Source organism: Cryptotermes secundus, unplaced genomic scaffold (genome assembly GCF_002891405.2).
Source record: "Cryptotermes secundus unplaced genomic scaffold, Csec_1.0 scaffold1005, whole genome shotgun sequence".
NCBI classification, from domain to species: domain Eukaryota; kingdom Metazoa; phylum Arthropoda; class Insecta; order Blattodea; family Kalotermitidae; genus Cryptotermes; species Cryptotermes secundus.
The window spans coordinates 82796-108401 of NW_019737399.1; the positions used below are offsets into that span (position 1 = coordinate 82796).

General features: G+C 40.2%; 1 protein-coding gene and 1 long non-coding RNA gene across 2 annotated transcripts in view; one reads left to right on the forward strand and one right to left on the reverse strand.

Moving 5' to 3' along the window:
* The window catches only part of LOC111870388 (probable chitinase 2), a 44380-nt gene that overhangs the window by 6867 nt on the left and 11907 nt on the right, over window positions 1-25606 (forward strand). The window contains exons 2-4 of the mRNA XM_023862637.2: window positions 11129-11341; window positions 17635-17794; window positions 22784-22880. Coding sequence (XP_023718405.1) covers window positions 11129-11341; window positions 17635-17794; window positions 22784-22880 — 470 coding nt within the window. The remainder of the gene's footprint in view (window positions 1-11128; window positions 11342-17634; window positions 17795-22783; window positions 22881-25606) is intronic.
* Window positions 11260-16282, reverse strand: LOC111870389. Its single transcript, XR_002843841.2, has 4 exons — window positions 16117-16282; window positions 15832-15935; window positions 14947-15233; window positions 11260-11346 (listed from the first exon to the last, which is right to left on the reverse strand). It is a non-coding gene; the product is annotated as an uncharacterized LOC111870389 (long non-coding RNA).

Genomic DNA, 25606 nt, shown 5'->3' on the forward strand with positions numbered 1-25606 from the left:
TAATGCCCTGTAATTTTTTTTATGGGGATACCTCAAGGCAGAGGTTTTTAAACATCGCCCCACAAACCTGCTTCAGGTGAAGAATGTTATTCGGCAGGAAGTATCCCAAATTCCGGTGCACATGTTGGAATGTGCAGGGGGAACTTCAGAAAACGGTTGCATCAGTGCATACAGAACGGTGGCCACCACCTTCAAGATATTTTGCTTAATACTTTAAAGTATGTTCTTTCATTAGCTAAACATAAATTTTTTCTATCAGCAATAATTTTTCTTTTAATCGCCTTCAAAAAAGGAAGTTTTGCGCCACACCCTGTACTTAGTTTTGCCTGCGTTTACTTCTAGACCACTCTTCTTACATGCGTCGTTTAAAGTTTCTGTGTTTCTCTCTATGGAATCTATGTCATATCTCAATAGATTGACATCACCAGCATAGAACAGCAGCTTGTGTGTCCCATTTAATTTCAGTCCCACCTGGTTTTCGTGGACCTTCCTAATGGCATATTCTAAAGCAAAGCTGAAAAGCAGCGACGGTAAAGCATCTCGTTTTAGAACCTTTTGGATAGGAAGATTATCTGACAGGTGTCTACGCATACGGACTTTACCATACACTGCGTTTAAACACATTTTAATCAGCCTAATTAGTTTCATGGGTACCCCAAACTATCGGAATACTGTACAATACTTCCCTCCTAATTGAATCACAGGCTTTCTCGCTAGTGTATTTTAATTCCATCCTATATGTCGTGCGGTTGTTACAATAAGTGGTGTCCGTCCGTGTGATATTTGCCATGTTTTCTCGAAAATGGTGTATCGTATAATATTTAAGATTCCATATTATAATCTTGACCGTCTCTGTGGTCTAGTAGTCAGAATTCCTGACTACAGATCCAGAGGTCCGGGTTCGATTTCCGGCGCTACCAGATTTTCTGAGAAGCAGTGGGTCTGGAACGGGGTCCACTCAGCCTTCGAAGGATAATTGAGGAGCTATTTCAAGGAAATGGCGGCTCCGGTCTAGAAAACCGAGATTAACGTAAGTGGGGATACGTTGCGCTGACCACGCGACATCATCTATCCACTAAAGTTGGCACTAACTTCGCCGACAAGCGGCGGTCGCTCGGTCGGTATAGTTCGCTTGCGGACTAAAACCACGGAGTTTTTTATTCTAATCTTTAGAACACGACACGATATACAGACCGCAGTAAGGTGTACGACATGGAAATGAATTAGTTTTCGATGTAGTGGATATTTTAACGAAATATGGGGAAAGACAATTTGTTCTGTGCAGACACATCTGCAGTGCGATTAGATTTGTAAGAAGAGATTCGTACTGGAATAAATGAACATAAGCTCGGTACTGTACTCAGAATAAACAAGAACACATTTGGAAAATATATGTGACTGTTTCCACTCTTTGATTGTTTCAATATGTGGTAGGAGGCTTCAAACAAAGGCATTTTCCTTAGCAGAGATAAACTAAAAACTGCATCATGAAGTTGATAGAATATTACGGACCATTTACAACTCGGAACCACCTGGATCGTCATGTGTGTAAAATACAGACCGATGAACTAAGAAGTAACAAAACATGATGCTACTGCTCCTCAATTGCGGAATAATCTTCAAGTTTCCTTTATGTTCACCAAAAGCTAAAGTTCATCCTCTCCACGTGCGTGACGAGTTTATGATTGTCCATCCCGTTTGATGAGTCATACCTGTAGCAGCTGTGGCAAATATCAGATCTTACGGGAAGCGTCAGTTCCTGAGAAAATCCTGTTTACCATGCAAGTTCTCAGTTCTGAATTCAAGACTAATGTCAAAGGTAAGGTAAAGGTAAGGTTATCTCTCTAACAGGCCGTGAAGGCCCATAGGGTTGTGAGTCGTCGGGGCTCCCACATTTTATCTAGACAGTCGGTTCACAGATGGCGGTAAGATTGTCGGTCTTACGCGCCGGCCACCCTTTAACTCCCAGGAAGATTCCTGGTTCTCATTTCTATTAGAAGCTAAGTCGATTCCAGGGCCACAGTACGGCTGGAAGGATTAGGTCAATTGAAAGAAAAATTCACTTCATCGAGCCTCGAAACTGCAACCTTGCGGCTTGTAGCATAGTGCCTAAACTAACTACGCTACCACGTGCCCCAAGATTAATGTCAGAGGTAGGAAGTCGCCATAGATTTCTCAGCGGCCATGTTGTTACCTCCCTAAATGATAATATCTGTCTTATTACTACAATCGCGCCCTTGGTGTCTCTCTCTTGTTATGGAGTCTTCACACAAACTGGATAAAATAAGCGCGTAATGAGGAAGTGTGATCCATCCTTCTCCATGTCTAGCCTGTAAAACTAATCTACGGATTTTGAGGAAATCTGACAATGCAGGTTTAGATTAAAAGTTGTCGGGAGAATTTATTTTTTTGTGGACCATTCGGTTACAGTCCCTGCTTTACTTGAAGCTCAAAATGAACATACTGGATTGCAAGTTGGCCTATCATACAAAAAATAATACATGATATGAAATGTAGGTTTCAATAAAAATTGCATTTTATTTGAATCATTTCGATTAAGACAAACAATCTTATGTTACATATACGTGAACCTCAAAATACAACGTTTAAATTAAAATTGCGAAGTTGTATAGAGTCTTTTCCCAACAGTTGGATTTCTGTTGCTGATTAGGGTGTTCTTTTACAACCCTAAAATTTGCCGTCATCATACCAGTGCCCTACATGGAACTAGTTCAATCCATTCCACATACACGTACTCACTTATTGTCCTTTTAGATATCCCAAGATAGATAGATATATAGATAGATAGAATTTTCCGACAACAATTACGTGCATGTATGCATTTCTTGTTTTTCCCATGTGTGATACGTGCTTTGCCAGTCTCTCTCTATTTTTTCTTGCTAACAGTGCACTTTCGCTGAATGTCCTCGTAATCATCATCATCATCAAAATAACTTAAGTATTATGCAAGATTAAGCCTGACTGCCCGTTCCTAAACTCACTGCAGATGTCAATGTTTACATTACCGTCACACAAACTCTGTTCCACATTTTATCTGAAACGTGCGCTTGGGTAGGTCTCAGTGAGAGATCACCCTGCACACAAATCTGCCAGTTGTCGCTGATCCTTTTGTCTTCAGTTAAATGTTCTGCTGTGTGACGAGCAGTTACAGAAACTTGAGGTTTATGAGCAAAACAGCTTCTCTCGGCTGCGGCCACTTTCGTCCAACGTAATCGTACTTAACTAGCGTGCCAAATTGTGAAAGTATACGAGAACATTGCGAGCTTAACTTGAGCGTTCGGCGGAAGAAATAAACTACTGCTAACATCAGCGCTCTATGAATTGCTTAAGACAGCGATATTCTGTAATTCTGGCGATGCCTTGTTTTCGATAAACTTAGCAACTACAGTTAACGTTTCTAATGCAAGAGGCTACCATTAAATTCATGCGCACATATTCACTGTTAGTTGATATTGTCAAGTGTTCATAGCTTCGTGACTAATAGTAACGGGTTCTGGGTTGGATAACTGGATTTATTAACACCTTCTTTTACAGTATCTCTTAATCACAGCCAATTATAAAGCTATCGCTAATCTGCTCACTTCACAAAACCACTAGGACACGCTAAGTCTTCTCGGTCTTCACTAGTCGTATCCTGGAAACGGATTTATGAGTTTCACCATAACTACAACACATATAAGGTCTTTTTTCGTAGGCTAACTCCATTGTACTCCTATGTACTCCTTCAATTTTCATCCTACTGTCTTCTCCAATTCTCCACCGCAACTGCAGTACGACACACATAAAATCTTTTTCGTAGGATAACTCCTTTGTATTCGTATGTACTCCTTCAATTCTAATTCTGCGACTTGTGACTGCTCATCTGGAATTCCGCTTTATATAGCCTCTGGATGGGCCCCACGGAAAACATAGTCTCTCAACAATTCATAGGAGTGTTTACCTCTCCGCTGTCTATAAATAGACGTCCTTCTATTGTTGAGAGCGTGACTTAGGGACTGCTTACAGAGCCGTTGCCTATCAATGGTCATGTGTGTCACAATATCCTCGGATATGGTCTGAAAGTCCACCGTTAATTATCCAATGTAAGAGGTCGGAAATGTGCCCATTAGCGCTTGTTGCCTTTACTTGCCCAGAAAGCTGTGAGCCTTGCGGAAACCAAAATGTTGAGCATAAAACGTGTTTAATTTTTCGCTCCAGCAGTTTCAGCAAGTTAGGCTCGACATACGCACAAAATTCATGCAGTTCTTCGTAAAAAAAAAAGTTAGTTTTCTATTCGATTTTAATCAAAATTCGAATTCGTGGACAAATTTTGTTGAAACTCCCCAACTTCAAATTTAATGAAAATTCGTTCAGTGATTCTCGCACTGCTTCATGAGTACAGACAGACTAACGGGCTGACTGAGTTTAATTGGCACTCCGCAGAAATGCTATTGCTTCAAAGGAATGCAGCTTTCTACTTCAGCCTCCTACCGCAGTCAGAATAGAGAACTCAAACATACTGTAGGGTGTAGAGCCGTTGCTATGCAACGACGGCGAGATGAGCAGATATACCAGGACCGTTTAAACACATTCCCGCGGCAACGAATCCAGACGAAACAGTAAAAGAGCTGTTGTCTATATGATCCGTGCCGAGATTTTATAAGCAAGGGACAAGGTTAGAGCTTAGTCAGTTCAGTATGGGAGTCTGTGAAGAGAGGACTTGAGCCGGAGGCAGAGGAATAGCCATTGTTGAAGCCGTTACCAGGAAACGTCTAGTAACAGACTGACAACACTAGATTGTGTGCTCTAGTGAACTGTAGCGTGTGGAAATAGCGATAGTGTTATAGTTATTTGTAGTTACGACCTGTAAGTGGTCAGTAAATCTATTCACCAATCCAAACCCCGTCTATAATCGCACATAACACGTGACAGTATTATGATTTTAATATAACCGGCCAAGTCAACACGACCCCCGACTTGAGCGACGTTATATGAGGTATGGGTGAGTGATGTCATGGAATAGTATTTCTGGGTAGATTATGGGACTGACTAGGTTAGGTAACTCAGCTGGTAACGGTCTGACTGTGTTTCGAAGGTCGCATTAACGGGGAAACACACCAGTCATCCACCATACGACAAGCCACAATGAATCACTCTGACGATAAATGAATTTATTATACTTCACCAGTTTATACCCTTTAAAAATAAATTACTTAAATCGCAGAAGCGACGAGACGATATGATAAATTTCTAGCTTGCGTCAATTTAAAAAATATATAGGTATTAATTTATAACGAATTTTCCAGAGTCGTCAAACACGTCCGTTGACTTGTGAAGTTAAAACAAGCCCCCGAGATGACATATCAATGACGCATCAGACTCCCGAAAAGTGGTGTCCGACGCTAACGTAAGTCCCTCATTACCAGCTGGCTGGATTCGGACAGATATCTACGGAACATAATCACTTTTGGTGGGGGAGGGGGTCTTAGTATGGGGTAGCACTAAGGCTTGCGCCAGCTCTGCCTCCGTTTTCGGGAAAAGAGATATATTTTATTAGGTGCAACATACACAGATCGGATCTGCCTGTTCGTTCTCAGTAATCTACGAGTAGTGCCAGCGGAAAGCCTTCGGAACGGATTTCTGTATAACACTATGAAACACCTCAACAGAGGGCTAAAAATAAAATATTCTCTTTATCTCATTATACAGACCTATCCACGAGCTGAAATCTAGCCAAACCTTATAGAATTTAATAAGGGATATTTTACGTAATCTTGAATGTTCAGCCTGCTAACCTTTCTTACGGAAGAAAAGTAACTTTATGAGATCAACACCGGAGATAGACACTTGAAATTTCGTATGGCTATAGACCAGAAGCATATCTACAAATTCGTTGTAAAATATTGGCAATTAAAATGACGAATTTGTTAAATTTGGAGGTTATGTTCGACAGGTTTTTTTTTTACATTGGCGCTACAGCCCTCATTTGGGCCTAGGCCTACCTCCATGAAACTCTCCGTTTCACTTCGGTTTACTAGATCTTAAGACATTTGGTAGGACTCCTTGGGCGGGTGATCACTCGTCGCAAGGCCTCGCCCTGTACACAAACACAGAGAAACGCACACAAACATCCATGCCCTGAGTGGGATTCGAACCCACGATCCCGGCTTCCGAGCGAGCGAAGACAATGCATGCCTTAGACCGCTCGGCTACCGTGACCGGCCCTCGACAGGTTTTACTTAGACAAAATTTATACTTAAGAAAACGCTGTACCAAAAATATTGCGATGATGATGATGATAATAATAAACTGTCACGTTTAGGGGAGGTGTGCATGACTTATAAGACAAGTTCTGGATTGGATGATTGGATTTATTAGCACTTTATTCATTCACAACTAGGGACTACAGGTAATTACAGGGCTATCGCTGATATACACACTTTGCAGTTCACCGTTCCACACGCACTAGAGTTGTCAGTCTTCACCAGTCGTATCCTGGCAACAGATTTATAAGTCTCACTGAAACTTCAAATCACATATGAAGTCTTCTTTGCACTGTCTGATTCTGTTTCTTGGCTTTATTATGCGACTGCCAATTCCGAAGACTCGACTAAGTTCAATTCCAAGCTCATATCCCGACAGGCTGACGTCTCGAAGCTCGACTCTTCACTTCCAACTCGACGTGACTACTTCGTTCCGTCAAAGTCAAAGTCAAAGTCACATTGCGACTGACGGTCGGTCAGTCTGTCTGTCTTCGTGTCGAGCCCCAGCTGGGGCTTTATACCAGATGTTTTTTTCTTATATGAAAGTTGCTGTCCTGTCCATTTGGGGCGACATCTCTGACGAGAGGTCGTGTCTGCCATTTTTCGTTCCGTCTTTTTAATGTGCCCTTTTATAACCACTAGGCACGGACCACACAGAAAACAACCTTTATTGTTAAGGAGGCGTGTTTACTGATCAGTTACCAAACAATGGACGTCCTTCTGTTGCATGCGCACGCTTCGTAGGAATGTGTTTACCAAGTCGTTGCCTAGCAATGGGTACACACATCACAATATGTAACACATTTACAATTGAAGAAAGCAGTCTTCTGGGATTTGGCACCGTGTATATGTGGTACCGGTTCTCACGGTCTCTTCGCTTTCAGATTTCTTATATTTTTTCTTCTACCCTGAAGATGGATGCGATACGTTCCTCCGAAACGTCGGTTAACACCACATATACACGGTGCCAAATCCCAGAAGACTGCTTTCTTCATAGTCACCGCCGCGAAAGCCTCAAATCTTACACATTTACAATTGCAGTACAAATATTACTTGACCATAATTCAATCTTAGACGTTCAAGTTCCTTAGAGGTGAATGCCGGGATAAACCCCTGAAATAGGCCATAGTCCATTTCTCCACATCCCTTTCAAATTTATCTAGAAATCCGAGATTAACGGCCGTGGGGATCCGTTGCACTGACCATGTGACCATCCCCGCTTGTCGGCGAACTTGGTGCGGATAGCGATCCGCAAAAGTTGGCACTAAGTTCGCCGACAAGCGGGGATCGCTGGTCGGTAGTTTGCTTGCGGACTACAGGCCACGGAGTTAAATCGTCCAAACATTAAACGTTATGCAGTCTGAACTACTGCCAGCGTCGTTAAGTAAACGACTAAATAAAACTGATGAAGGCATCGATAATCTGGTATACCAGGAAGCCAGAGACAACAGGGTGCTGATGGTGCATTCAAATGGTTATGAATTGTAAGGTTGCTTACGTGAATACTTGACTGCATAGTCACTACATGTCGCAGCATATAAATCTATTGTAATTTAATACTGTCCTTGTTTAATGAAATATTCATCAAACAAAAGGATGTCATACTAGTTTTGTAGTTCGTAACGAGAAAGGCATTTCCTCAGAAATTATGTGTGATTTTAGAGTAAAGAATGCCAGAACTCGTCACTCTTGGCAGTACGACTGCCTAGATTTGTTATCACCCGGTCGCTTTGACATGACAGAACGCTACTGACAGATCGACAGATGAAAGTGAGAATGAAAGAGTCGTGTGGCATTGCAGTCCACTCCGGCTGAGTTGTAGCCCTACCGCGAGTAAATACGTCTTCACTCCCTCCTAAGGTTCCTAATAGAGTATACCTATATCCCGTTATGCAGAATAAACACCTACTGAATATCAATCAATTGGAAAGGGGGTGGAGTGGGAAGAATAGAAAGTAGAGATGCCTTATATGCAGAGCGTTGGGTGTCCTTTTCAAGTTACGTGGGCCTTTAGACCTAACGTTCAGCAAGCGTGGAAATAAGTACTCCGCAAGTTCGAATAAATACATTATCGTTGCTCTTGATGTGCATTTATATTGCAGATAACAAATCTTTGTCTTCAAAGAAATGTAACACTGCTCAAAGACGAAAATTATTTTCCTTGTATTTCATTAAATATTCGCCATAATAATTGTATTCACATAAAAGTTGCAGGTCTCAGTAAGATTTCTATATCTTATGCATGGATGGCAATGGCTCTTCAGAAGTAGATGGATGCTCAAACCACTAGAAGTGTCTGATGACTGAGAGACACACAAGAAATTATTACAGTGCAGGTTCAGGAAATCGCTCTTACATGTATCATTACTGGGAATGACACTCGTGACATCGTAAATCATCATAAATAGCTTCGTTAAAAAAATAGCACCATGGAACTAAGTAGATGACGTCTACCCCCAAGTAGACCTATTTCTAGCCCTGATGTTATTCCAGGTACCAGTCATTTGTAAAACAAGTCTAGGTGGGGGGCAGAATGATAAATGATTGATGCATGTTTCACTGATGTAAAGTAACAGTTGCATTGGATCAATGCAAATCAAAATTGAATTAACCTGACAACTTTTAGAGTACGGTCCGCCAAATTGCTTCAAAATCCCTGGAATGGAGAAGGTACCAAGCCATGAAGACGTGTGATGGAGTTGAGGTATAGCTCCACCATTCTTGATCTCAGCACTAGATGGAGTTGAGTGGCCAGCTTCAAGCCCCTGTTGCTTTAACCCCGGCTGAAAAGCTTAAGGTATCCAGTGGATAGGACTCTGTGTGGGTTCCAGATCCGGTCAGGACGCTGTGGAGGAAAGTCCATTAAACTTGCCAGAAACTGAACCCACACCATCCAGCCTGTAGCCCATCGCTATACCAACTGAATGATCCCGGCACCTTCCATTAAGTTGTTTCAAGGATGAAACGTACAGATGCAACCTTCCCATTAGGCATACATTTCATGCATTCTTTACAAATACAGCGTGCCCTTCTTGAATGGCCAAATTGGATTTCTTGACTGTGAGCAAAAATTCCGTTTCTGGGGTGGTGGCAGCTAATAAGCCACCAAGAGTCAGTGCGATTTGGTTCTTTGAATAAAATACTGTTGGCATTTGTATTCTATGACTGTTTCAGAGTCTGAAATGACATAAATGTTTTGTAAACAAAGCAGTCAGGCAGATAAGTCAACCTAAGAAGGATAACTCCAGTGGGAATTTTAGGATATTGCATCTGGATGAGCTTGGTAATGGTACCTGTCACAAAGACTTGTTAAAACATCAAGATCAAGCACTTTATGGCGGCCCGGACATATGGATGGGAGTGACATATGCATGTAGATACCGAACAAGTTGGCTTTAAGCTGGAATGCTTCTGACCTGTATACAGGGAGTGCCTGGTTCGAATCTCGGCTGATGCACGGCTTATTCTGAAGGATTTTGTGGTTTTCTCAGTGCCTCCAAGTGATAGCTGGGTTAATACCTTGAGACACACTATGACTGCTTCCTTCAACATCTTTCCCAATCCAACATTCGTCTTAACATTCACACTACATAGCTAAGTAAATGATAGCATCATTAAACAAACCATAAATATAATACAAATGCTTACAGAATTCTGGTTGAAAAATAGCTACTTGGAATATTTAGAAGATGGAGAATAACCCTGGAATGCATTTTAGAAAGCTGCACTATGAGGTTGGAGATGAACAGAACTAATCCAGGATTGTGCACAGTGACAGGCGTCAGGTATTGAAAACTTCAGGTTACGCCATCACGGGCTACTTTGTTAAAGTCAGATATGTGGAGTCCAGGGTAACTGAAAATAGGCATGGATGGAAGCCATGCAATTTATCCCATACTGCTTCATTTTAATGAAGCTGAATCCAGTGTCCTAAGATATTGTAACTATCACTCAACAATACACACAGGAACAAATTCTTGTGCCTACATTGTAGTAATTTCCTTTTAATATTTGTTATCATTCCTCTTTGTCTTCTCCACTGGTCTAGAGCATCCACTTACTTCTCTGGCATGTCTACCTAGTTTGATTCTGAAGTGTCTGCCTAGTTCTGCCCTGGAGCATCTACCCAATTCTATTCTGGAATTTCTGCCTAGTTCTGCTTTGGTGCATTTATCTCATTCTCCCCTGGAGCTCCTACAAAGTTCTGCTCCAGAGCTTCTGCCTAGTTCTGCTTCAGAGCTTCTACCTAGTTTTATTCAGGAGCATCTGCCTAGTTCTGCCCTGGATCGTCTACCTAATTCTATTCTGGAACTTCTGCCTAGTTCTGCTTTGAAGCATTTATCTCGTTCTGCTCTGAAGCTTCTGCCTAGTTCTGCTTCAGAGCTTCTACCTAGTTTTATTCTGGAGCATCTGCCTAGTTCTGCCCTGGATCGTCTACCCAATTCTATTCCGAACTTCTGCCTAGTTCTGCTTCAGATCTTCTACCTAGTTCTATTCTGGAGCATCTGCCTAGTTATATCCTGGAGTATCCACCTGGTTCTATTCTGGAACTTCTGCCTAGTTTTGCTGCAGAGCTTCTATCTGGTTCTGCTCTAGACCTTATATCAAGTTTTGCTCCAGGCCTTCTACCAAGTTCTGTTCCAGAGCATCTACCTAATCCTGCTCCAGAGCCCCTACCAAATTCTGAAAAGCCAATCCAATCCCCAGTGGACTTTGCCCATATTACTATACTGACAAGCTGTCAATGGCCTGAAAAGCATCACATTAAGATTTTTTCTTTTAATACTGTAATATCTTGACAGAGAATCAATCATTATTTCTACCAATGCAAAAGAGGAATGTGACAAACTTCGTGATTGTTGCAGGAGTAGGAGGTGCCACTGTGCATGGTCGGCTAGTGGTCTGTTATGTTAGCACATGGGCCGTGTACAGAGCTGGTAGAGGTTCATGGTCTCTAGACGACCTCGACCCAACCCTCTGCACTCACCTGGTATATGCCTTTGCAGGACTTGACAACAGGACCAACACCATCCGGAGCCTTGATGAATATCATGACCTCGAGGACAACTATGGCAAAGGTAAGCTGTGAAAAGTGATTCAAATGACAACAATTGTAAGGACAGACATTTGGCATTACTGAGTTTCTATTTTCTGCCCATCGTCTAGTATTATGAAGGAAAATGTTCCAGAAGCTATGTCTTTCTCTGTCTTCAGGTAAAATGGAGTGGTGGCACCTATACAGTTGAATCCATTAGGAAAAACTAATCTTGTAGCCCAGTGATTAAGATTATTTCTCCTAATGGACTTAACCGTGTAAGTGCCTCCCCACATTTCCACCCGAGGACAGAAATAAATCTAGTTTCTGAAACTGTTTTTTTTTTAATATTGAACAATGGACAAAGCCCAGAAACTCAGTAATCACAGTGTAATATACCATCCTGTATTTAAGCATCCTGTTGCATTACTATATCTAAAACTGTTTATGTACTACACAGTCCATCAACAATACAACAAATTGTTCCTTCTTTCATTTTCACTTTTGACACAACATGTTTTGGCCCTAAATGGCCATCTTCAGGTGCTAAAACTGCTACACTGCACTAATATTATCCATTTATTACATATGCAACTGCATGCTTCCTGATTCAAACCATCATAGTTGTGGTCTAACTGTGTATGCGCTAAAACAACACACACTGTAGTTCACTTAATTTAAGTCAATAAAATCTATTAAAATCTGTTTTCCTCTAAATTCTTATTACACCTCACAAGGGGTGTCGTCCACTTGTTTAGATATGTTTCCTTTTCTTCGGAAGTTTTATTGCAGCTGCCTGTTTTTCCATTTGTAAGGACAACAGAAGACAACACAACACACTGCTAGAGGGAACAACACAAAAGCAAGAGGCAAATTACAGATTGCAGACATAACACAACAACGGGCTTACAAACAGAAAAGCAGGCTGCTGCAATAAGATATCCGAAGAAAAGGAAACAGATCTAAACGATTGGATGACACCCCTTGTGGGGGTGTAAAAAGAATTTAAAGGAAAACAAATTTTAATAGATTTTATTGACTTAAATTAAGTGAACTACAGTGTGTGTTGTTTTAGCGCATACCAGTTAGACCACAACTATGACGGTTTGAATCAGGAAGCATGCAGTTGCATATGTAATGAATGGATAATATTAGTGCAGTGTAGCAATTTTAGCATAGTAAAGCACTTGAAGATGGCCGTTTAGGGCCAAAACATGTTGTGTTTAAAGTGAAAGTGAAAGAAAGAAGGAACAATCTGTTGTATTGTTGAAGGACTGTGCAGTACATAAACAGTTTTAGTATTATACCATTTTCAGAACCCTTTAGATTTTACCAGACATGTTCAAAATGAACACTAAAATAGCTTTTGTATTAAAACATCAAACCTCTACAACTCTCATACAAACAGCTTGCATGTTGGAAGTGATCCTGAGCTATTTCCATCCAGTTCTCATCCTTACAGCACGTGTCCTCATGATCCATATTAATGTTATCCTCACACTGACTTCTCAAAATTCCATATGACCGCTTCCAAGAGCTGCCCCCCTCCCCCCAAGATTCTGTACCAATTCTTTATCTGTCCAACCAAATGTGGCCTCCTAGGTCTCACTATACAAGCAATACCAGGTGACCTGTATGAATCACAAGTTTTTCATTATATTGTAGCGTGTTTGTGTGTCACGCTACAAATAAGTTCACGCCGTTCTCTGATATAGCGAGTTTATTACTTTCGCTCGCACTTTACAACCACTTTACAATCATTTACTCTTGCAGTGTTACAATCACTGCTTACAATATTTGGCGAGACACTGGACTTTCTTCTCCGGAGGCTTGATCACGGCTGGCCTCTTAGCTGGCCCGATGAAGACTGACTGTTTTTCGCTGAAGCTGGGCTATTTATAACCTCGCCGCTGTTAGGCAACGAACCCTCTGTTATAGCAGTGGAAACGTGCTTTGTTGGCTCCGCGTTTCCTACGCAATAACCCATTGTTATCGCGTTGTCTCTGTGGGAACGCTACGCTTGTTTGTCGTAACCGTGGAGATTCGATGTTCTCGATACAACGGCTCACTGTTGGAATTACAGTATCGCTATTGTTACTTCTTATGCAACGGTCTGTTCTAGCGTTTCCATAGAAGTGACTCCTCTGGATTCCAGACACGTTACAATATAATATCCTAAACTGCTCACACTCTTTATCTATTTTAGGTTCTGATATTTTTCTCAGCTCTCAAAGGAACCTGATGATTTTTAAAAGTATATAAAGCAATGATACTTTACTTTAATTCTTAATTTATTGTTACAAAATTAAAGAACACTAAATGCCATTTTATTCCACAAACATTTCATTATATCTCTGTTTATTTTGTTTTGAACAGTTCATCACTAAGATGCTGCCATCATTACATACATACTCTTCCAATCTTGCTCGCAGATTTCTGAGTGCTCACCTCTCCGTGCTTCCGAATTGCAATCTTGTGGTCTAGTGGTGTAGACTTTTGCTTTGGGGTACCCACAACATAAATAATCACACGGGCAGAGACAGCAGGCAAACGTGCAGGCTATGGAAGCTCATCTTGCAATAAAATAAATATTTCCTGAATGACCTCCATGTTTGCTCTTGCTGTATGGGCAGTTGCACCATCTTGTTGGAACCACATGGTTAAGGGCTCAGTTTCACAATGAATCGCTTCTGATGTGAGGAAGTTGTGTAACATTAAAATATAACAAGCAGATATGACCATAAATGCACACCCATCTTCGTCTGCAAAGAAATAAGGACATATGGCTTTGAAGTTTGCTACTCCACACCAAACAGTCACATGTCCACTGTAAAGAGGCCGTTGATGGAGCTGCTGTGGACTTTCCTCTGTCCAACAGCAAAAATTCCGTTTGTTGACACAGCCAGATAAGTGGAAGTGTGCTTCATCTGCCATAAAGACAATGACACTGTTGGACAAAATTCTGATTAAACGCTCAGCTACTGTGCTACAGTTTGCCATGTCATGATCACTTAACTCTTGCAACACCAGTACTTTGTACAGATGAAAATTTAAATTCTTTTGTAAAATTCTCCCCATGCTGCGATCCAATATTGCTAGAGCAACAGAATGTTTCCTAGCTGAAAGCCTAGGACTCCTTATGAATAATCACCTCACAACCTCAGTGATCTGTGCCAATCACACTGTACGCACACTGCCTTGTTGTTTCCTTTTAATGCAGAAGTACTTGTTAAAAAAGTTTTCTGCCCATAACTGTATGGTATTGCGGCAAGGAACTTTACCGTGATGAGCAATATTGAAGTGCTTGGGAAATATTTGCTGCATTTTAACAAGAGTCACCATTTTTAAAAAATGTTTAAGCAATAAACGCATGCTGTTGCGTACTCCACTGCACCACGACTACTGTAACCAGGCGTCAGGTGCCTTGAGAAATGATTGTAGGTTATCCAGAAGAGTAGAACCATCCTCATAATTACTTCCATACAGACCTCTAAAAGCAAGTTCATTGATGATGCTAGTCTTCAGGGCATCTACAAATTGTTCCACAGTTGGGTTATCATTAGAACCACAATACAAATGAATAGCCCCAAATGTGTTCTCAAGGGGACCCTGTTTCAAGTTTCAGATTTTAAAGTACTTAAAACCCACCTTTTTCACTGTCTTCCAAACATGTTGGGCAGCAATAATGTTAACTAGCCATCAATTCTGTGAAGGAGGAGGATGAAGAAATGTGAGTTTACCATCACTGAGGAAGATCCAACTATTTATCCCCATATTTGCCTTTTTCCAATGATCTATATGGGGACTGTAATCGCTGAGTGGGCAACGCAGTGTTTTCCCTGGGTCAACACTCATTTCACCATTGAAACTATCAGAAAGGTTGTCAACCTCCTCAAGAAATGCAGCTGTTGCCAAGTATTCACTGCAGCACCCTCCTGAAAGAACATTAAAAAGAAAATTAGTGGACTTCCTTATGTGATGGACTACCATATTTCTTCAGGTTGAAAAATAACACACTGTACAGTACAAGGGACTGCCATGAAAAAAAAAACGATTTGCACATCTGATTATTCTATTCCTCAGAGCAAAGACACTGCCAACTCGTTCTCCCATAAATCACAATACTGAGAGTGTGTTCTGCTTTTCAGACATTTTTAATTGCCCTAAAAACATTAGTATTTGTGACATATTCTATGTAACTTGTATATTGATATACAGTTTAATAAGTAATGAATGATGATGACAATATTTATTTGATCATGACTGGGTTCTGGGGAAAATAACTTTGAAAACTAGCCCTCATTATTCTCATTAGCCACTTTTTCCTACCCATACCACAGCCATGTAAGAGAACAACAAACTGTCTTCAAACCTAGAAATAATTTATTAGTAAACATTACAAACATGGAGCATGTTCTACATTGTGGGGTTACGTTTAACACATTTAATGTTGACACTGGCTAAACTTCATTTCTTCATTGGATTAAGCAACACATAATAAAGCCATTACGTCATGAATTAAAACAGACATACCGTGCTTAATCCCAGGGAAAGTGGAAGAATTTCCTTTCTGTTTGCCCACTGGATGACACGCACCCAGCGGCAGAGCATATTTTCTTTCTTTCTTTCCATTTATACTACAAGAAACAATACAGACATTATAACACAATCACTGTACACTTAACGAGTTTCTTGAGATTCTACACCTTCTTTGGGCTAAACTGAAAGATTCTTAACATGTCATAACAGAAATTTATGAAATATCGTGTAAAGACTTTTGACGTGATATATGTTTCTAATTCGGCGTAATAAACATACCATTCATACTCGTATACAGAAATAACATGGGGATTTAATTTCGTGCGTACAAGTCGACTCCTATTTCACAATGACATCAAATCGATATCAATACTTATCAATTAAAGGGAAAACACGCCACCGTAATTATGAGAAAATTGACACATACTGGATAACACCGCCATTATCGAAATATAAAATCAGATACGATCTAATTGGGGCTCTGTGATTGGTTCAGACTTACGCGATTCGATAGATTGCAGGGGTGACTCTGTAACTGGTGCAGACAAATACTATTCGATAGGTTGCTGAGAGGGCCCTGTGATCGGAATCAGACTATCTAGTTACCGTGGAGAAGTAGAGATGGTAGTAGTTCATAGGCGCAGATAAGAAAGAAACTGCTGCAGCTCCCTGTCAATAAACCGTATGACAGCGGCTCACAAAAGTCTTAAATTAAGCCTAAACAGATTTTACATTGTGTCCACGGCCGAATGCGAATGTGTTGATGGGCTGAAAACTGAGAAACATATCTTCTGGGAGTGTAAACTGTACGAGGACCAAAGAGCAACAATGATGGACATCTTGTCTGAGAACAGCAAAAAGCATTACCCAAAATCAGTTACAGAGCTCTTAAGGCTAGAAGAAAAAAGATTTCTGCAAGGCGTGTTACTTCTTAAACAACATTCCTATATTTATATAAAATAGATATGTAAGCAAAGTAAAAGAAGTAATTGTACTGATTATTTACAGTATACACACAGATTTAAGTCAAGATCTATATTAACAATCGCGAGGCTACCACTGTTATATAATAAGATGTTTATTAGAATGTGCTACAGAAGGCCAGAGTGCCTAGGCCTCTTTTGTATTTACATTTTTTATACAATTAAAAAAAAGAAATATGACTCCGCAAGTTTCCAAGTTTCCTCTCCCACTTGTAACCACCTCATTCCCATCATCCCTTCCTCAGGGGCTGCCAACATAACCCGTTTTAGAAATACAGAGGATACGTGTAGCAAGTGGTATGGGATATAGGTATGATGGGGGGAGTTTCAGAACTGACAACATGTATTTCTAGAATGTATTTTTATCTTAATTTTTTCATTAACCTTGTCTCTATTTGCTGTTGGCCATGCCATAGCTCAGGTCACCTGCTTCTCACCGTGGCAGCCTGAGTTTGAGGGCAGGTCAGGTCATGTGAGATTTGTGATGGACAGAGTGGCAGTGTGGTAGGTTTTCACCGAGTACTTTGTTTTCCCCTGGCAATTCTCATTCCACAAACTGCACCACACACGTCATCTGTCATTCAGAGCTGGTACAATGGGCCAGTTAGTAGCTGATGTACCAAGTGGATGCAGCCTCTATTTGCTGTTTTTCTTTTTAATTCTAATTGAGCGCACAAGCGCTGGTGTATTTCCATCAGGACGCTGGGTTAAAGATTTGTTTTATTCATCCCATTATGTGTCCTTTACTGTTATAACATCTAGTGTGTATCCTGTGATAGAATGAAAGTGCAGAATGCATGTATTTATTTCATAGGCACATACAAGAAGATGACAGCCCTGAAGAACCGTTACCCACATCTCAAAGTATCACTAGCTATAGGTGGCTGGAATGAGGGTTCAGCAAACTATTCCATCATGGCATCAAATCCTACCAGCAGACAGACTTTCATTAACAGCGCATCTGACTTCATCAGGTAGTTACTCTCTTATACTGGTGGTTAGTGCTCCAACCACTCCTGAATTAAGGGACCGTTAGCAAAGATGAATGAAGTAAAAACATCACACTACACAGAGTCAGATAATCATTTTCCTTGTACAGTATGTTTTCTAAAATTGAGTCATGACCCCCTGAATGTGGAGAAGGGTCACTGAATTCTCAAGCATCATTTAAAATATTCTGTACACATGCTCAATTTGCCAAGTCAGTAAGTTTTAATATAGGTGCTTTTGGAAAAATATATCTGCAGTTGGCAAAACATTATGCAAATTTTCTCATAACTCTAGAGGAACATTTTATAACTCCAGTAGGTGTAAAGAGGTTGTAAAGCTGTTTAGGTTCCATCTGTTAGCATACAGCCTGATATGGATCAGCAGCAATGTGCAGAACTATATTCTTGCTGACTGGCAGAGATAAGGGAGGAGGAGGTCACATAAATGTATGTAGATTGTCATGGTATCACTAAGTTTTAAGAACACATATTTTACAATATGTTACTGAAATCCATGCACAGGTTCTGGCTTATGGCCTATCAGGAGTGTTTGCAACCCTTCAGAGCACCTGTAAAGTGCTTCTATCCATCTATTTGTACAACTCAAGCACTCGAGCATAACTGTTAAATATTTATCAGAATGAAAAATGTTTTGAACAAAGTTGTTGAGGAAAATGAATCCAAAGCTTATGTTTACTACATATTTTCTGTAAAGCTTACAGTTTGGGGATAATTCTAAAAAATCACATGCTGTGTGTACATTTACAAAGTTCTATATTCAACTTTCACCATTGTCCTTTGTTCACGCCCAAAACTTGGATTACCGATGTTTTAGGATTGTTCATGCATCCTCCCACCATTAATCATGAGTATATTTTATGTGATTAAATTTTAGTTTTCAAATAAAATATGCAATTATTCATGACCTCAGTGGTGTATTATATTTCATATACCAGTCTCTTATAAACAGCTAGTTTTAAAAAATTGATAAAGTTTGATTTGTAGTTCATGTAAAGTAAGTGTGTGGTCACACTGATACAAATTGAAATAAATTACATGACAACTGCTAATGTATTAATCCCCTTCCCATCAAATACCAAATATTATCAAAATTAATTTTCCAAATTTTTAAATGAAACATGCAGGGCAGATGGACGTGGAAATGCCTGATTCTCAGTATGCATTAAAATAATATAAGTAACAGGAATAGGTTAATACCACACCAAACTGTGATAAAAGTGTTCTGTGGAACTAAAAATTCCACCCTAATTTAATATAAATTTCTGTTTATTCAATTTTCAGAACTGATAAAGATTCCTTAGATTTAAAGAAATGCCACAAGAAAAACTGATTATAATTTTAATATAAATTGCTAAGGAAAATTCAGATCTAATATAGGGGCTTTGTGGGATAACTGCACAGGTTGGATGGTAACATTAGAACAGATCTTAAATGAACAAAGTGTGAGAACATAGACTAGCTTCATCTGGCATGGAAACTGTAGAAGGTCAGGGGCGTTTTTTCCTTAATCAATGGACTGACCATCAGTTTCTCGAGAAGAACTTTACTCCATGGAATTAATTTGTATTAGATGTGGAAAAACAACACTGTGCTTTAAGAGTTCTGTCATATGGGGTATAGTACTGTGTACTCCAGTGAAAGACTACGAACATTTTCAAGGAACAGTTTGCCTCCATCTTCAGGGCTGAAGACTATACCAAGCAAGATACCAGCATGAAACAGACAGTAAGAATTGTGATTGCTGCCTGTTTCATGCTGGTTTCATGCTTGGCTTACGTGAGAACATAAAATCATACAAAGCTTTGCTTGTTACCTGCTTCTTCCTGGCTACTCTTAAAACCCTGAAGGTGGAGGCAATATGCTCCTCCAAACATTCTTGAACATCTATCTTACTATACAGCATTTCATCCCAGAAGATACCACTCTCTTTTTATCAAGTTTCTCAAATTCAGTTCCTCATACAAAATATTGGAACATGACACTTTATTGACATTAATATCCACACCTTTTATTTCTTCTTTGGAAAGCTTCTGCTGCTCCATATAGCTCAGATTTAATTATATTATTATGATATTTGACTAAAGTCTAACAAGCATCCATTACTATATAGTGCAACATTGGACTTCAGTCCACATCAACAAGTAATCTTATCTTCGCATCATTTGTCTTCGTCCACTTATCTGTGAAAATGCATTTTTGTTGCATTTTTTCATAGTTGTACCTTAAAATTTCATTATTTTAGGAAAAGTATAGGAAAATATGCAGTGAAAGTGTAAATATTTAACCAACACTGTCAGAACTATTTAATATCTTTATATTAATCATTGCACTGTCTAATTGCATTGCTCTTCCAAATGTTTTATAGTACAATGGAACCAAAAAGTTACCTGTTACTATCATAAACACCCACTATTGAACCCTACCTTGAGCTCACCCATTCCATTTCTATAAAATCAGTTTTATGGTCATTTCTGAAAAAAATAAGACAAATGTGTTTGTGGGTTTTTAAATGACAGTTGTTTTTTAAATTAACCATTTTCCACAATATCAACATGATAAATATGGCAACTTTTGAGACAAAGAAGTACTGATATTATTCACTGACTTCCATATTTTATTGTGGTATTTCTTTGAATAATATGTAAATTTTGTCTTATGTGAAAAATACAGAGGGAACCAAAAAATGTGTACACATTTTAATAAAGGTTATTTAGGGACACATTAACAAAGTTGAACTGAAATGTAATGTACGGTATGTAGTGTAATATTCTCTGAAAAGATGGTGCTAGTCACATGAATGCATGAATGCCAGAACCGTCTTATTGAATGGCAGGAGAGTCAGAGGAAATGGTGGTGGAATGTTTTGCATATATCTTTTTGTGTCCATCACATTTTTTGACACCTCACATTTGTGGAGCCCCTCTCTGTATGTGTAAGTCATGCAGATGAAGTTTTGCTTTTATGCATTATTTGTCAACATGCATTAAAAGAATGCATAATGGGGAGTTTGCATCGCCCTGTTTGGTTGCACGTTCCTTCAATTTACTCCATCAGTTTTATAATTTTCATGACTCATCAAATTTCTCAAAACTGGTACATTGTACTGTACAGTATACAAAGAAATCTGTATAAAATGCAGTCTCATTAAGATCTGAAATATCTGAGACAATTTGTTGATGTGGTAAATATTCATCACATGCAGGGCAGGAATATTTTGAGACTAAGAAGCTATCTGTAGCACAGTTAATTTAATAGCAATAAACTTATGTCTGCAATAAATCCACTCTAAAGTCAATGATGTGAGCAAAACAGGAAAGAACACTAACCCCATGGGCCTCAGTCCTTGAGAAGCCACCAGTCATTCAGCACTCAAGAAATTCCCAGCATTTTAGGGAAGCAAATATTTCATTACTGTGTTCGTAAGAGCATTCCACTGGTCCCTATTCTGAGCCAGATTAATCCAATACACACCACCCCATCCTATATCTCTGAGATCTGTCTGAATATTTACTTCTCACCTACTTCTAGGTCTTCATAATGGTCTCTTCTGGCTTTCCCACCAAAATTTTATGTGCATTTCTCATCTTCCCACTGTGCTACAATTGTATTTACCATTAGCTGTCATAAAATATTGTGCAATACTGCCCTCCTAACTGAAACATAGGCTTTCTTGGCACCTATGAAGAACAGTTGTACTGTCTGTTATTTTTTTCAGTGTCTGATGATTGCAAAATTCTGATCAGTAGTTGCTCCATGACATCAGAACCCACATTGATGATCCCCTATAATTTAGTCTCCATATGAACTTATGAATGAATGAATGAATGAATGAATGAATGTATATGGGGTGGGCCTTCTCAGCCCTTGCACTGTGACCTACAGTGGTCTATTGTGCTTCCCCTTTTGATTATCCCCTCAGCAATCCTGTGCTTCAAATGAAGCTCAGGATTTTTACATGGGATGTCAAAATAGTCACTTGCTTCCATAAAGTATTTACCCAAGTGACGTAATTTTAAGTAAGCTAATGCCTCACATTCACACAGGATATGTGTGGCTGTTTCATTTTCTTCTTGACACCTCTCACAAGTGGGACAGTCACTTAGTCCCAGTTTGAAGAGGTGTCCTTTAAGGTGACAGTGTCCTGTAAGTAGTCCCACCACCCATCGTAGCTGGTTTCTGTTTAACTTCAACTGTTCCTTCGCCCTTTTAGCAGAGGGTCCTCGTATGAGTCCCTTTGCTGCATATGAACTTAACCTTGAGAGAAGGATATTGGGGGGTGGAGTGTATATATATATATATATATATAATTTTTCACACTCCGCGTGAATCAATTCTGCCACAGTTTGGTCAATATGTGGCGATTTATGCCTTTTCAACTTGAAATAGCAATTTCAACCTCAAAAGGCCTAGGATCAGGTACTAACGGCTCAGCTGTGTGCATTTCTATCTGCCTAACATCACTAACCCTATGTACATTCAATAACTGAGTGAAGTAATTCTTCCACCTATTCAAAATATTGTGAGAATCTTCAAGCACATCACCATTTTCATCATTTATTAAGTTAATTCTAGCTTGGGAAATCTTAAACTCATTAATTTCTCTATATAAGTCTTTGATTTTCTTATTCTTATTGCATGTTACAAGCTCATTAATTTTGTCTTTTAGATATCCCCTCTTTTTTTCCCTGAAACATCTATCAGCTTCACATCTTACCTTGTTCAGATTATCCATATTTCTTTTGTTGTTGTTGTTGTTGTAGTAATTTGGCTTGTTTCCTTTGATTTAATAGTTTTTAACATCCTTATTAAATCCATGGCATATGATCCTTCAATTTATAATTGGCAAAAAAAAATGTATGCCACTGAAGTACAACTATTCACTCATTTTGTCTCTAGATATTATCAGCATGATAGTACAGTTATGTTTTACATTTTTTATGTTGAATGTTTCAGAAAGTATAATTTTGATGGCTTGGACTTAGACTGGGAGTATCCAGCAAAGAGGGGTGGATCCCCAGCAGACAAGGAGAACTTTGTACACCTTGTGAGGGTGCGTGTGAAACAGAAGCATATAAGAGATTCTATGAAAGGGACTACAGTGTAATATCAGGCGTTGAAACGCACGTATTTGAATGCAACGTTGTGTCAAAATTTCAAAGCAATCGGTGAAGAACTTTCGGGGATTTAAGATTTTGAACAAACGAACATTTAAATTTTTATTTATATAGATATATATACACCGCTGTCCAAAATGTAACTGGCTCTATTTTTTGCTCTGTTAAGTAATGGCCAAAGAGGTGGGGAAACTGAGCATAGTGGTAGAAGAGACTTTCATGCGCATGCATGATTTTTTGCTGCCTTGCAACACGGCTGGATGCATCTGTGGCTGCCTGATAGCGAAATGGTGTAACACATGTTCGTCACATTCTTGTTTCGCGCAAGATGACAGAATGCTTGGGGGATCGATACTGCATCAAGTTTTGTCAGAAACTTGGAGATACCCAAGTGGAAAAAATGCGCAACATTTCAGCAGGTTTTTGGCGATGATGCAATAGGAGTCACTCAAATTAAAGAGTGGTTCAAGGCCGCACCATAGCTCAAGCAGTTTGTCGCTGGCTTCTCACCGCGGCAGCCTGGTTTCAATCTCAGGTCTGGTCAAATGAGATTTGTGGTGGACAAAGTGGTGCTGGGGCAGGTTTACTCTGAGTACTTCGGGTTCCCCTGCCAATCTTCATTCCACCAAATTCTCCATTATCATAATCACCCGGGGCAGGCTACAATAGGCCAATCAGTGGCTGCCGTGCCGAGTGGACTCCACCCACCCACTAAGTGAAAAAGAGTGGTTCAACTGCTTTAAAGATGGTCATATGTCGGCAGACAGTGACTAGCGTTCCAGGAGACCATCAGTGAGCCAAAATGCTGATGTCATTGAAAAAGTGCAGACACTGATCATGGAGGACCGTCGTTTGACCATCCTGGACGTTGCTGATGAGTTTGGGATCAGCAGAGGCTCCACAAACACAATTTGAACTGAGGATTTGGGCATGCAAAGAGTGGCGGCAAAATTTGTGCCCAAGCTGCTTTCGCCAGAGCAGCAACAACTCTGCCTTGAGGTCAAGCAGGACTTGCTGGAGTGTGCCAAGAGGGATCGTGAGTTCCTGCAGACTGTGATCACTGGTGATCAGTCGTGGGTGTATGGATATGACCCGGAAACCAAGGTCCAGGCATCAGAATGGAAGCATCCAACATCCTCAAGGCCCAAAAAACATGACAGGCTTGGAGCAATACTGACTGTTTCTTTTTATTATCGGGGTGTTGTGCATCATGAGAATGCACCACTAGGCCAAACTGTCAATAAGGAGTACTACCAAGGAGCCCTCCGCCATCTTCGTGATGCAGTTCGGCGGTGTTGTGCATCATGAGAATGCACCACTAGGCCAAACTGTCAATAAGGAGTACTACCAAGAAGCCCTCCGCCATCTTCGTGATGTAGTTCGGCGCAAGGGACCAGAGCTGTGGGATGCACGCAACAGGCAGCTGCATTATGACAATACCCCAGCTCATTTGTCACACCTGATCCAGGGTTTCCAGGCCAAGCACGGCATTCTCCAGGTTCGCCAGGCTCCCTACTCTCCTGACATGTCTCCTTGTGGTTTCTGGGTGTTCCCGAGTTTGAAGACACCGCTAAAAGGCTCTCATTTTGACAGCCGCGAGGACATCATACAGAATGCAGCAGCGCAGCTGCACTCCAATCCAAAAGGAGCCTTCCAGAATTGCTTCCAACGATGGAAGGATCACTGAGCTAAATGCATATCATCACAAGGGGCCTACTTTGAAGGGGATTAGGTATTGTAACCACCCAGATACAGAACTTTGTTTTCCTGGCCCAAGGCCGGATACTTTTTGGACAGAGTAGTATGTGTTTGTGTGTGTGTCCTACTTCACCCTACAATTCCTGAATGACTATACTGATCTTCATGAAATTTGGCACATATGTGATGACACCCGAGGTCCTCTCAACAGTACATATTTTAAATTCCTTCCATTATATATGACATAAACACTGTCCCAAGTGCAACCATTTATTGTAGTTCTTTTGTCTTGCCCTCTTCTACACTACATGTTGCGGCCGCAAACGGCCATCATCAGGTGTATGCACTTCGCAAAGTAGATTCTGATAAATCGAAACCTGTCGGTAATGACGAAAAGAACAATTGTGAAGACTTGTGGTTTTAAATTTTAAACTAGATGCAGTGTAACAGCTATGTAAGTGCATACACCTGATGATGGCCGTTTGCGGCCAAAACGTGTAGTGTAGAAGAGAGCAAGACAAAAGAACTACAATAAATTGTTGCACTTGGGACGGTGTTTATGTCATATATCGTATAGAGTGCAACAGGATGCTTAAATATAATATTCTCTTCCATTAGTATACCAACAGTGAAGTTTCTCAAATTGTTGTAGTATTGACCATAATATTACTTGAACGCCTGAACCAAGTGTAATGAAATTTTATATGGATATCAGGACACATAGTAGGGTAGTTGGTTGATGCACTAGGCTACAAGCCGGAAGGTCGCGGTTTTGAGTCCCAATGAGGTGGATTCTTTTCAATTTACCTAATCCTTCCAGTCGCACTATGGCCCTGGGTTCAACTCAGCTACCAACAGAAATGAGTCCCAGGAATCCTCCTGGGGGTTAAAGGGTGGCTGGCACGTAAGGCTGGCAACCTTACTGCCCTCTGTGAGCCAATTATCTAGAAAATGTGGGAGCCTC